Here is a 13,940-nt window from a genome sequence, read left to right on the forward strand (position 1 = left end):
AAAACAACAGTGCAGAATCAGTGAAAGAATTGAAACTGGACTGCCTCTCTGGAGCAACAGGGAAACAGATAACATTTTATGGCAGGTGGTCATAAGGGCGATTTTATCATTTATTCTTCACGGAAACTATTTGGAAAAACACCCTTACAAAAATCAGAATATCTGAATTAAATCCTGAAAAGATGAATTTGCTGAGCAAGGAAGACATCAGAAGTACCTACTATAGATAGTTAAATGATTTCTCATACTGCAATATTCGCTGTTGCTATGACAGAACATAGGCTATATATAAATCCCAATTGAAATCCCAAAACTTACTACCTACTAGCTTTCCACTCACATGATTCAGCACTCTTAATGCTTCAAGTTCATTAACTGTAACGTTTCTCTCAGAAAGTGCAGGCTATTTTCATTTTCTATTAAGATATATTTTGTGATATTCAAGTAATGCATGAAATTGATGTTTACACATTAATATTACCAAAGGCTAAAATCCTAGCTGTATCTTTTATAGATTGTAAAGATGCTAATAAGAATACATACTTATTTAAGACAAAATATTGAGGATCAGAAAATATTTGCATGCCCTCTTTTAATATAAAAAAAGTCCAGATGTTTCTTTTACACAGTATGTTCCACTTCCTCATTAAACCAACAAAAAGAACGCGATCTTGTGAAGTCTGTATCTGAACTGTCAAAAGTTAGTCATCCAGCTGGCACAGCAATGCAACACCTCGCTTGATCCAGTGTTGAACTGGTTTATCTGTGTTAAGCGTCAAAGCAATGACGAAGTTAGTAGAATGTCCAGTAGTAGATAAGATTCCTTTACGCTCGCTTGTCTTGTAGAGTGGGCAAACATACGCATTAGACTTCTTCATGTTTGATTTTGCAGCTTCAGAAAAAAACCAAAATAATTTATTACATTCAGCAGATCTATTGATACAAACATAATCTACATACAAATATTAAGTATTTACAGTTAACGTCCTTAAAGCTAAATAAAAATGCAAAATTGTTTTGTGAGTAACTGTCCTGGTTTCAGCTGGGATAGAGTTAATTTTCTTCCTAGCAGCTGGTACAGGGCTGTGTTTTGGATTTAGTATGAGAATAATGTTGATAACACCGATGTTTTAATTGTCGCTAAGCAATGCTTACATGAAGTCAAGGACTTTTCAGCTTCCCGTGCTCTACCGACTGAGAAGGCTGGAGGTGCACAAGAAGCTGGGGGGAGCACAGCCAGGACAGCTGACCCAAACTGGCCAGCGGGACATTCCATACCATGGGACATCATGCTCAGTACATAAACTGGGGGAAAGCTGGCCGGGGGGGCCACTGCTCGGGGACTGGCTGGGCATCAGTCGGCAGGTGGTGAGCACTGTATGGTGCATCACTTGCTTTGTATATTCTTTTATTATTATTACTACTACTACTACTACTTTACTTTATTTTATTTCAATTATTAAACTGTCTTTATCTCAACCCATGAGTTTTCTCACTTTTACTCTTCCAATTCTCTCCCCCGTCCCGCCGGGGGGGGGGGGGGTAGTGAGCGAACGGCTGTGTGGTGCTCAGTTGCCGGCTGGGGTTAAACCATGACAGTAATATAATAAAATCATCTGCCTTTTTTTTTGTATTTTCTTGTGTGGTTTGTTTTGATTTTAAACATGACTAATTTAACTACAATTTGTTTTCAGGACTCCATGCCTTTCTGTGATTCTACCAGCTTTGTAATCATTCAAAGACACATTAAAATCTGAATAGTTACATAGTTAAAGCATAGTTTTATACACGAGCTTTTAACAGCTCCACAAGAATTCTGGTCCAGCAACCACAGAACCTAACTGCAATTCAAGTCACCTGAGATCCAAGGACACAACTCTGCAGGAGCTCTTTGTATGCCTAGACTGCTTACATGCGACTTGTGCAAAGTCTAAAATCATGCACGTCTGAATAGATTCATCCAACCTCAAGAGAAAGCACAGGCAGGAAAAGTGGAAACTTTGTAAGACTGCCTATTAGCTAATAACACCTAAGTTGCAACAGTTGCAGTAGAAAGTCCTGCTTAAGTGCATGAATTAAAACAGGGATTTACTGCTCCTGATCAAAGAAAACAAGAGTTATGGAAAATATCTTACTAGTATGACAGACAACTAGCGTAGCAGCTAAAAATAACCTGAGCAAACCTTTCTAAATCATGTCAGGTAAAACATCAAGTCTCTAAGTCAATTAAAAGCTCTCCTCGAGTAGAGCCAGGAATTCAAGCATCATGTGCTTTCCTACCCAAATTAACTTTTGATTGAAAAATAGATTGGGCAGCACCTAAACATATTTATAAAAAATTAATTTAACTAGTCCTTTTGTCTAATCCATAATTATAAACAGCTGTGGGGAGAGGGACAGGCCCATCGCTCAGATGAGATGGGACTGAGTCAAGCTAGCAGGCCCAGTTTTTAATGTAAAAGTCATAGGTCAGATGCACATGAATTCTGCGTACATTTGAGTACTTTGGTGAGAGTATGAGCATTGATTCTCTGTAAAAAAGGAATTCACTGTTGCAATTTCTTGTCGAATAGCTCACACTTCAGAGAAATTATACTCACTTGGCTTTATCCAAATGATTGGCATCATATCAAAGAGCAATTTGGGATACTGCTCAGCTAACATTCCCCTGGTGAGAGAAAGCAACAAAGTAATTATTTGTGGCTTGGTGTTAAACCAAAGAGGGTTTTGGTGTGTGTTTTTTGTTGTTGCTTGCTTGGTTTTTTTATTTTTTTCTTCTCCATTTTCCATGCATGAAAGAGTATTTCATTTGGTGTGTTATTTCAATAATATGAGAAGTATCACTTAAAATATTTAAACAGATCTTGTTTGAGCACCTAAGAAAGCTTTCCAGAAGCATAGTAAACCACTTTGTTACTGACTTGGTCCTGTCCCAGCGAGCTCCATCTAAAAATAATCCGTGGATATAAACACCATCTTCTGGTGCAGTATCAGCAGTATCTTGAGGAATAACCTACAAGAAATAAGTGTTCCATGTTATTAAACTGTCATAGCTGTTTGCTTTTTGAGGTATTATGCCAATAGCCGATTTTCAGAAGATCAATCCAAAATGAGAATAATATAGTAATACCTTCCTTTCAGTACTACTTTTATACAAAACTATAAAGATAGCAGATCTCTGTGGGTTTGTTAATTACCTTTATTGTAGGTTATAAAATAAGGTTTTAATCACACAGACAAATGTGTACTCTATAGGCTGTTTTCTTGAGTGGAGGTCCAGGCCCAGTGATAGAACTACTTTTAATGCACCTCTTTTACGGATGTTATTTAACATGCCTACCTTACCAAGGAATTAAATGTATGTCTTCAAATTGCAGTGAGTTAGTTGCAAAATGAACCTTCCAGTCAGGATTTACTTACTACTACATCTCACTGCAATATCAGGACTCAGATTAATAAAATATGCGTTTATAATTTATCTCTACCTGAAATTCACATCCCAGAAGGTCAATAGGGATCCTGTGCTTCCTAGCATAGTTTTGCATAGCTCCAGTTAAGAAAGCTTGAGTAAAATAGAATCCTGACAGCCAAAAAACCGTGGGCTTCCCTAATTCATACCAATCCTGGGAAGAGGAAAATGACACATTCAGTAATCAGAAAGAGACAAATCCCATATTGTTTGACCATTTTCTACATAACTGTACTCAGAAAATCTAAGCGAAATCTATCACTCCTTTCCCAATACTCCTTTAATGTAAAGGACAAATTATATGAAGAAGTAGATTAAATAATTGGTAGTACTGCCTCTTGTACATTACCTGTAAAAATTTCAGCCTTTCTAGAAAATCTAGAATATAGCTCCCTAATGGTTTTAGACTTGGGTATGAACGTTTCGCCCAATTCTCAGGAACTTTTCCAATAAGTAGACTGCCACACAGAGCCTCCAGTTCAGCATCCATAACAACCAGTCCTTTAATGGCTTTCTTCAGGTTAATTAGCGTAATACGAATAGTTCGGATTAAACTAGAATTAAAAAGTAAAACAAAATTTTCACATGTTTTGCATGATTTGTAAAACATTACATCCTCACTGGGAAAAAAAAAAAAAAAAGAAAAAACTGGATTATGGAACCATCTATAGAACTTGTATAGCTGCTATATAACTGCATAATTAGCCACATCTGTAAAGTCACGGATTTGTGCATTTGTGCAGATTTATTTAAAACTATGAACAGTTTAATAAACTATTTTGTTATCTCTGATATACTCTGTATTGTTTGGTAAGAGGATAAATTTGGAACTCCATATGTATACACCATATACTAGATGAAGGAAAAGGGTTTAGATTACAAAAGAAGAGGTGGGTAGGGTCTGCAACAAAGGAAAACTTGGAGACTGAAGGCCAGAGAGCATCATTGAAAGTTTGGGAGAAAATGAAGTGGGAGATGCGAAGAGACAAATAGAAAAGAAGGAGAACAGAGAAAAACAAGGAAGAAAGAATAGAGGAGCAGGCGAAGATAAGAAAGAAAATTAGGAAACAAAGTCAAAAGAGAGACAGAGAACCCAAGAGAAAAATAAAAGTGATTATAGGTTTGTGATCCTAGGAGAATAATTGTGAAAAGAAGGTACAGGAAGAAAGGCATCAGGAAAGGGGAAAAAAAGGAAATATTTAAAACAGAAGCATATGAGACAATAAAGAACTAAGCAGAAATATTTCCAACTATCAAGGAAAAGGTTTCATAAACTATAACTGTGCGTGTATTAGTTTCTAACCTCTTTACCCTACAGGTCAGAAATATGAAGAAAATAAAATATAATTGAAGATAAATATGGTGAAAGAGAAAGTGACGTTTAAAAAAAAGGAACAAAAATATTGTTCACGTTCTCTTTTCCAAGTGCCTCCTCAGACTCCCTTCTTCTATCATTTTTCTCTTTCAGTTCATTTTGCCACTAGATCATTTTTCCTGACATCTATCTACATTCTGACTTTCCACAAGGAGTAATGGTGCTTGGACTGCAGACAGTTAGAAGGGGACAAAATAAATAAATACAATATTTCACACAACATAAGGTTTACAATGTATAATTCGCAGGAAAACGTTTTCTGCGAATGGAATTATTTCAGTTACATTTAATAAAATATAACACTCTTACTGGTTAAATCTTTCCATTTCTTGCACCAACACAGTGTTCATACTTTCTTCATATCTCACAGGATATCTACTTAAGCAACCTTCAATGTCAAAATCATTTGGAAGCTGTAAATGACAACATATTTGGAAATGATTCCATATATCATTATGCATCGGTATTATATCAAAAGTATGCAGATGTGAAAAATTGCAGAGCAATAGATACCATTAAACTTTCTGATGACTATCTTATCAATACAGTATTTAGTAGTTTAAACCAAATAAAAATTATATGGTTTTTTAAGTGATGTTTATCTTTTAAAAACCACCTAGAATTTGTCATACTATGAAAAGTTAGGAATACATTTCAATTTTATTAATTTTAAACTTGTTCACATGAATCAATCAACTGTTCTTCTAAGTTGTGTTTGTTCTGTTTTCTCTCTCTGTCTCCTATCTCCTACCTATTTATTACTTTCATATTGCACTAAATTCCTCCCAGGAGGTTTTTCCTCCAACATGAAATCAATTTGACACTAAAGATTCTAGTTAAAGAATTTCTGCTTCATAAAAAGACAAATTGGAGTCATTGGTATAATACAATACCTTGCTGAGAATATCATCTGCAATTTCATAGAGAGTGCTGTCACCACCTCCAGAAGTTCCCTGACTGCCTCCTCCTTGTGTTAAAAGCAGAGATTCAAAGAGGATCTTAGTTTGCTGAAGATCTTTTGAGATATCCGCATTTTCATGCAAACCAAATACCTCTGGTTGCTGACTAAAGGGAAGACCCTAAGATAAAATAAACAATAAATATCTGCATGAGATAAAGCAGCATGCTAGGAATTAGATCCAAGTAAGAAGTTGAGTAAAAAACTACCACTGACTTCAATTGAAGGTGGATAAGGACCTTAATGGCAGATATTTGCAGACAGTATTACTGGTGATAGAGCCATCACCTTACTTATAGAAAGCCATTTCCAAGGAATTCTTGATTATCTATACTAGGTCCTCCTGTCTACTTACTGATTCCCTCTCCCTCTCAGAAACGTTCTAGATCATGGCAAGGATCATACAGGATGTTAGGCAAGAAGCCAAGCACACAGTTTAATATGCTGCAAAACTACCTTTTTAATGCAGAGAAGCCTTTAAGAATTGCGTTTTAGTACTTCATCATTATAACAGTTCAAAATCTTGTTGCTACTTTTTACCTTAATAAACTCAACATAGTCCTCATATGTGCCTTTTGGTGGAGCATAATAGTTGCCACTGGGAGAAAAAGTGTAACGAGGATTTTCAATTATATCCGGATTATAGAAGTCATCCAGCATTGTCAGCAGTAAACGTCTGTCCCAGTCATCTGTCACTCGGCCTCCATAGTTGCACTCACCAGTTAGGTAAGATACAGCTTCAAAAGGAACATGGCTATATTCATTTATGAATAACTGAAACAGAAGATGTGAGTAATTCTAGAGACTTGAAATATCTGCAGAACAAGTGTGACCTACAGACTAAAGGGTTGGAAGCTATAGTGCATGCAAAACTGCAGTTTATGGAGTTTTCTCCTTAAGTGTTGGAAATTCAAATTCTGAAATCTTTTTTCAGGTAAAACTACTGTTTAAAATAAAGAATATCTAAATTAGTAAGTCATCAAAGTAATTCTTGAATTATTTACAAGTGGATAGTTTTTCCAGTCTAAACTTTCTAGATGGACACTTTTCTGTGTTATAAAGAAATGTGCATTTCACAGAGTTTTTCTTCCAATCTCCAGAACACTCTGATCTCTTTCATTAACTTCTTGGTAACTTTTCCAACTGTTCAGCCTCAACTTCTGTTATTCACAGTTTTAGCTCTCCTGACTTTCCTATAGAGGGCCTAAAGAAGACTCAAGGTCAAGTAGCGTTCAGCATTTCATTTTAGGGAAGGAAAATAGTCTGAGACTCTGTTTAACTAACAGTATATATGTAGAAAAAAAATTCCTACTACTAACCACAAAACCCACCATAATAGGTGACTGTCACTGACATGGTGTTACTTAAAGCACAGTGAGCTCATATATGACAATTTTAACTCTTATTATACTCATATATACTCATTATATTCCATACGTCTGTATGATTCTAAACCTCATGAAGAAAAATTTTTAGTTTTATTTCATTTGTAATTTTGAAAATATTTATAATACGATTGACATTCCTTGCCTTTGTAGCTGAACTGAAATGAAAATCTATGAACATTTGATGTAACTTAAATGTATTGCTCCTTTTTGACTATCAGCTCGTTCCTATGCTTCGCAAGATCAGAGTTAAAGGTAGCAATAGATGATTTTACCTGCAGCTGCCTGATACTGATTCGTAAGTCTGATTCATTAAATCCATAGGGTATATTCCAACCAAGAGGCCCAAATTTTCTTCTCTCCTGAACAAGAGCGTGGAAAAAACAAACTCCAAAGAGCAGTTTCTCCCATACCTTTGAGAAAAACAAAACAAAAAAGTATTATAACTAGCCTATATGCTCATGCTAGTCTGTAACTTATACAGAGAACACACCATTTGATTACCTCTCCATCTAAGGTACAAATACAGGCAACTATTAAGTATGCTGTGGTTATTTGACTTGGGAACAAACACACACATATGCAAGCACATTTAGCTAGTTCCTCAACATTACACAAGGTTTTTCTCTTCTTCCATGTAAAGGGCAGCTGATTTCATAAGAATTCAAATAGCACCTGATACTTATTTTTAAGGCTCCTTAGACAAATATAAAATACAGATGTATTGTTTAATATAAGTCCTTAGATGCACCCACTTATACCTATGTATATTGATTACCATACTCTATCTCTGAGTAATCCCACTGTTTTTTCACTTCCTTCACAGGTAGTGATTAGCTAAGTGGTTCATCACTTATCAATAAGACACATGGGCACTGCAGTACTGGTCCCTGGTAGCAAGAAAAGATCTTCTCAGTTCTTACCAGCTCAATAATGATAGGTATGCCCTACCAATGAATGCTCAGAGTTTATGTACATTGTGTAACGTGTGTGTGTGTAACATGTATGTAATTTAATAAAGCGTAAGAAACCATTTTAAATATTGCCACGTGAAATTACCTGGCAGAGTAATTCTCAACTAATCACCTTTATCATTGCAAAACCTAAACTCAACCACAGTAAAAATTTTAGCTTATAATATTCACTGGACAGAAATCAGTATATTCGTGGATAAAATAAAAAAAAAAAAAAAAAGAAAGAATAAAACTGTCAGGAGATCAGCAAGTTACCAGCTCCTTTTCAGGGCATCCAGAGAAGAACGCAGGATCAGAAATAGGATCAGAAAGAAATGACTGCAGTAGGTTTAATCGGAGACCAGTAGGAGGTTCATTTGTCATCTTCACTCCGTTCTGCAGAATGGTTACGGGAAACTAGAAATAAAAAATAGCAAAACTGCATTCAGAAAGTGTGGAATAGATGCTATATTGTTATAACAGTATATTATTACTCTGTGTTTGTTATATAAACAATTATCTGTAATAAATTACATTTTAAACATCAACAGCTTTTAAAAAAATTCTTAAAGGCATCTAGAAAGTAAGACCTTGCTGTAAACAACAAACCTATATTTTAACATGTTTTCTTGGTGTTCAACACCTTATAAATAAAATGCAAAATTAAATTTTTGAATTCACGTGAAACAAAACCTCGGTGACAGCATAAAAACTTCTTAATTATATATGCTGGCAAAATGCAGTTCCATTCACTAGTACACAAAATATCACACATCACAATATCAAAATATTACAAAGGAAGCTCGGTATTACTATGTTTATATTTTTTTAAAATGTCCTTTCTTAATTAATCTCTTCAACAGCCTCATTGTATTTCAGAGAAGTTACGTATTATCAGCTCATTCAGGGGTATAAGTATTTCCTAAAAATGTCATCAACTTTTCCTTTCCCCAAATACAGAAAATTTGGCAATGCATGTACCTTTGGTGAAGGGTAACTAGTAAGCCAAAGTCTGAAGACTGGATGACATTTTTCACTGTTAAACTCTTCACATATTTTCTCCAGCATCGGCATCCAGGAGACAGCTAAATGACAATTTTGTAAACAAATCCAGGTTCCTTCTTCCATTCCTTTTTGAATCATTTTTGTAGCTATAGGTCCTTGTCCTTGTCCTAATGAGATGGACTGAAACTTATCTCCAACCATCTCTCTGTCATTTGCAAATTTCAGGAGGCCTTGAACAGAAAGCATAAGATTTTAGCACTTCCTCATTAAAAAGAAGTTATGTCAGTAAAAAAATATTTTAAAATGTTTATTCCTATTTTGTTAAAACGTACATACAATAAGATGGCACAGCTTTGATGTAGAGTGTAAAATTTATTCAGTTTAAAATACCATTCCCATTTTTAGGGAGCACAGAATTTTACCAGTGTGACATGATGCACTCAAATCTACTTGCACAAAGTGCAAAATAATCCTCACTGTGTATTGAAGAGGAAATTCAGGTCCCTAATCTGAAAAGCTATACTACGCTTTTGTTTTCACTTTTTGTGTATACTTACTAGACATGGGATCTGCCCCTGGAGATAGCACAAATATTAAAGGGATTGCAGAATTTGAATCTAAGTAACTTTTTGTTAGATCAAAAGGTGGTGGCTCTACGAATTTCTTCCCCAGTTTATCAGTTACAAATGTTGTTATAGCTGGACCAACCTGGTAAAAAAAGTAAATACAAACCATTAACTTAAATTAAACATAAGTGCATATTTGACAGCATCTTTTATGTACCATATATTAGTTAAATTCCTGAGCCTACAGACAACTCTCTGCTTTGCACAGATTTGAGGCTACTCTTGCAGAATGCTTCAGAAACAAAGGTTTCATCTCTTGTTGACACCCCCCCCCCTTTTTTTTTTCCTTGCAAGAGGCATAATAATGCTTTTAGAAAATAAAAGATAACATACCTCATATACACAATATTAAATTACATTAAGACTTAAATTCAGACTTTACCTGATGTGGAGGACCAGCACATTTCCCCTTTGTAAATATTAATGTAATTATTTTTAATTAAGTCTAAGGAGCAATTGCAGTATGTACTTTAAATCCTAACATTGATTGTTCCTAAAGTACATACAATACAATTGCTAAGTGCACCAAAGGCACAACATGTTAGAAGTTCGCCTTGGCTGTTCAAATAAACACATTTGATTTCTCTTTGGCTTGGAATCCTTTGTGTGAAAGAAAGCCCATGGTACTGGATACTCTGTGTATTTGTTCAGACTAATATATCCTGTTCTCGAGTATATAACAGCCTAAAGATGAACAAGCACTTGAAAACTAGAATGATGAGTACACTCTGAAAGATGCATTAAATCATGTCAGACAAAAGATCTCAGCTGATGCTTGTGGTGTTTGCATTACTCAACTGAAAAATAAGAACAGCATATATTTTCTTAATAAAATATGATGAAGAACAGATTACTTATTTTAACAACCAGTGTAAACTATGCTACAAGACATGGAACAGTCTACAAACACTTGATAACAGATCATTTTACCTTATCCGGTCTTAAGCACCGAAGAATTATCATCTTTTGTAATTCAGTTAATGTATTACTCAATTGTTCTGGTAATGGAAAGCTTTGTGGCTCTTTGCTGTCATAAATTTTTTGCCATTCACCTATATTTTCAGAGATGTGACTCCTAGAGAAAAAAAGCACTTACAATTACTGTAAATACCTGAGTCTGTTTTTTGATGTTTATCAAAAGCCAATTACATTGTATTGTCATACAAGCCACTCCACATTTACATCAGCAAAGAATCCTACAGTTGAGCTTCTCCATGCTGAAGAGTGAAAAATCTTTTCCCACCATGCTATTGCTGACATACAAAACCCCACCTGAAAGGTTCCAAGTTGACAATAAGTTCTGCCTATTCCTCCAGCCACCACTGCTTGTATCTTCATAGGTCTGGGTGAATTTTCTGCCTCTCATATTTCAGGAAAACTTCACTATTCAACGAAGAAAATTACCAGGAAATTCGACCAGGGAAAAAAAAATTTTTTCCTTCATGCAAAACACAGAGTACGTCCTCTGCAATGGGACAACTCTCAGACTATTTAAAGGCTGGATCATCATCCACATCGCTACTAAAACTCCAAAGGGGGAGAAGCACAAAACAGCCCCAAACAATTTCTTCTAACAGAGCAGTGTTTCCGCAATCAGATCCAAATCCTCCAAATATTCAGGCTCTGTCAGCCATTTATATGCAAGACTTGTACAGCCACACCGGCTCCAGAATTTAGGGTTAAATTCTATTTAAATCCAGGATGAAATTCTCCCGATTTCAGGAGATTAGATTTTACCAGAAAAATTCCTCCCCCAGCACTGCAGTGGAACTTTGCTACATATACTCTCTTTGGCCTCCATTGACCCCCTTGAAACACTGTTTCTCTACCATAGAGAGATTACAAGAGAAAAGTTTCTTTAGGGAACGCCTCAAATAATTTAGGAAAATAGTTTAATTAAATATTATAATTAGCCAACTGACCGTTTGGCTTAAATAAGTGAAGCAAACCTAATGATGGAAAAAGGGGCTGGTTTTACGATGTTGGCATTCTGGCACTGGTTTGGAAAATGTATAGGAAACATTTCTTTCAGCATGTTACACACACTTTGGTCAAAAACAATTAAGGCTAATTCACATCAACATTTTACTATACCTCAGTCCTTTCAAAGCTGGGATTTCACTTGCACGACATAATTCATCCCAGCTCTTATCTGGTAGCCAAGATGGATCTGGATTCTTGTACTTATTCTTGAGACCCACACCCCCAGTTAGTAAGAACATAAACTCTTGATGTTCTATTTCATTTTTAGCCCTATATTAAAAAAAGAGATGGATAACATTCAGTTATTGAGATACAATTTTACATAATATAAAGAGTTGTTTGAAATTAATTATGCTTCACTGCCATTTAGTAATACTTTTACTGCAGTTAACAGCTGAGATCAGATCTCAGTATTCTATATAGTTAAAAAACTGTACGGTAAAAATGACTGATTAAGACTACAGTAAGGGTTTCAAGAGGTAAATGGTATATATCTGCTTATTTGTTTTTAAAAAGTGCAATTATTCCTGATTTTTAAAGGCTTTATAGAAAATAATAGGTTTTGGGAATATAGTAGCCTTACAAATTGGCCCAGGAAGAATGGTCCACATACAGGTGTGTACACATTGTAATTAAATATGTATGCACATTACAGTTATGATCGTGCAATTTTGAACTTATCTTTCCTTTCACAATGTATTCACACAAAATCACACAAAAACCAGGAAGATGAAACTAAAAAGCTGGTGGAAGAGGGAAGACTGCATCTGAGATCTCATGATGTATGCAAAAGGATAAAAGAGAAAGATGAGAGAAAATTAAAAACAAAGACAAAAGCCTAGAAGTTGCTGGGATGGCACATTACTGTCTCAGATTTCTTTCCAAAACATTTTCTTAAATAACAGCAATCATTCTTGACATAGGATGCTATGTAGCACTACCCAGGTCCTTTAAAGGGAGTCAAAGATGTATCATCAACAAAACCATTGATTTTAGTAAGCATAGGAACATTCTTTTCGTAACCTGTCCAAAGGCTAAACATAGTAGTGATACATGCACTCGCATACTCTTTCACTTGTAAATATTATCAGTATTAGAAAACCCCAAACATTCATGATCTTACTCCAAAGGCTATATTATCAATATGCACAAGAACATGTTATCTCATCAATACCTTTCTCCATTATAAGAAAATCATTAGTTTCTGTTATTAAGAGACTTCACAAAAATAAGCTTACATGAGAAGATTACAACATAGCAAAAACGAGAAGAGCAGCTTGTCCTTTTCAAACAGTGATCGACACACACTGCAATACAAATTGTATGTAAAGTGGTCATTTAGATATCGAAGTCGTTTCTCCAAAATTTTGGATTTGTTACTAAAAAGAAAAGAAGTGAGAAACTGAGATTTCAAATTGAATAACTTAGGCAAATCAATTAAGAAATCTAAATCTATTTAGCGTTGCAGAGGAATTATATTAGGCCCACATGCTCCACGATGGACTTGGATGCCCATTTCCCCAAAATTCCATTTATACTCAATGTTTTACAGCTCTTTTAAAAGTCCCAAGCAAAATAATGAGCTGAAATCAATTTGCCAGTTAGATGGTGGCACTCATAGTGTTCATAATGGAGCCTAGTTCAGAATCAGACTTCATCCTTTCTGTAAGTCACATTCTTAAAAATACTTAAATAAAGCACATGCTTGCAAGTTCATTGTTTGCTCAAACAGTAACTAAAAAGAGCATTTACATCATTAACAAATCATATTTTGTTTCAAAAACCTGCATTTAATGAGGGCTAAGAGGTAAATTTTCAAACTTTCAAAACAGAGGCAACTGTTCATAAGAAGAAAATGAAAACATCTTATTTTACACCAGAAAGACTCTATTTACCTATCGTGAATAGAGATGATGAAGAGGTTAACAAACCAACTAAGGGAGTACTGGTACATGGGATCAATGTTTGCCAAGTCTGCAGTACTAAAGAACAGCACCGATGAATGCTTTGCAATAGGTCGATAACCTTCTCGAGATTCAGCTATTTTAAGTTCCGTTTTCTCTGCAATCTAAATACAAATAGTAGTTGATAAAGAAAAGCTTTCAAATATTCTCTTTTGCACAAAAATATTACTACTTAATAACATTACTAAAATACTTCTGTACAGCACTTTGTAATGCCAGAGT

At 35.1% G+C, this 13,940-nt stretch overlaps 1 protein-coding gene across 1 annotated transcript in view; it reads right to left on the reverse strand.

Moving 5' to 3' along the window:
- Positions 1 to 542: 542 nt before the first annotated feature.
- The window catches only part of DNAH12 (dynein axonemal heavy chain 12), a 74,995-nt gene continuing 61,597 nt past the window's right edge, over positions 543 to 13,940 (reverse strand). Inside the window, exons 58-73 of the mRNA XM_076345859.1 lie at positions 13,650 to 13,822; positions 12,993 to 13,133; positions 11,866 to 12,024; positions 10,702 to 10,846; positions 9,703 to 9,853; positions 9,122 to 9,375; positions 8,417 to 8,557; positions 7,463 to 7,600; positions 6,343 to 6,576; positions 5,738 to 5,923; positions 5,154 to 5,257; positions 3,819 to 4,023; positions 3,486 to 3,623; positions 2,922 to 3,013; positions 2,601 to 2,668; positions 543 to 892 (exon numbers count right to left, since the gene is read on the reverse strand). Coding sequence (XP_076201974.1) covers positions 702 to 892; positions 2,601 to 2,668; positions 2,922 to 3,013; positions 3,486 to 3,623; positions 3,819 to 4,023; positions 5,154 to 5,257; positions 5,738 to 5,923; positions 6,343 to 6,576; positions 7,463 to 7,600; positions 8,417 to 8,557; positions 9,122 to 9,375; positions 9,703 to 9,853; positions 10,702 to 10,846; positions 11,866 to 12,024; positions 12,993 to 13,133; positions 13,650 to 13,822 — 2,520 coding nt within the window. The 3' untranslated portion in view covers positions 543 to 701. The remainder of the gene's footprint in view (positions 893 to 2,600; positions 2,669 to 2,921; positions 3,014 to 3,485; positions 3,624 to 3,818; positions 4,024 to 5,153; positions 5,258 to 5,737; positions 5,924 to 6,342; positions 6,577 to 7,462; positions 7,601 to 8,416; positions 8,558 to 9,121; positions 9,376 to 9,702; positions 9,854 to 10,701; positions 10,847 to 11,865; positions 12,025 to 12,992; positions 13,134 to 13,649; positions 13,823 to 13,940) is intronic.

This window comes from Aptenodytes patagonicus, chromosome 8, assembly GCF_965638725.1.
Source record: "Aptenodytes patagonicus chromosome 8, bAptPat1.pri.cur, whole genome shotgun sequence".
Taxonomy (NCBI): domain Eukaryota; kingdom Metazoa; phylum Chordata; class Aves; order Sphenisciformes; family Spheniscidae; genus Aptenodytes; species Aptenodytes patagonicus.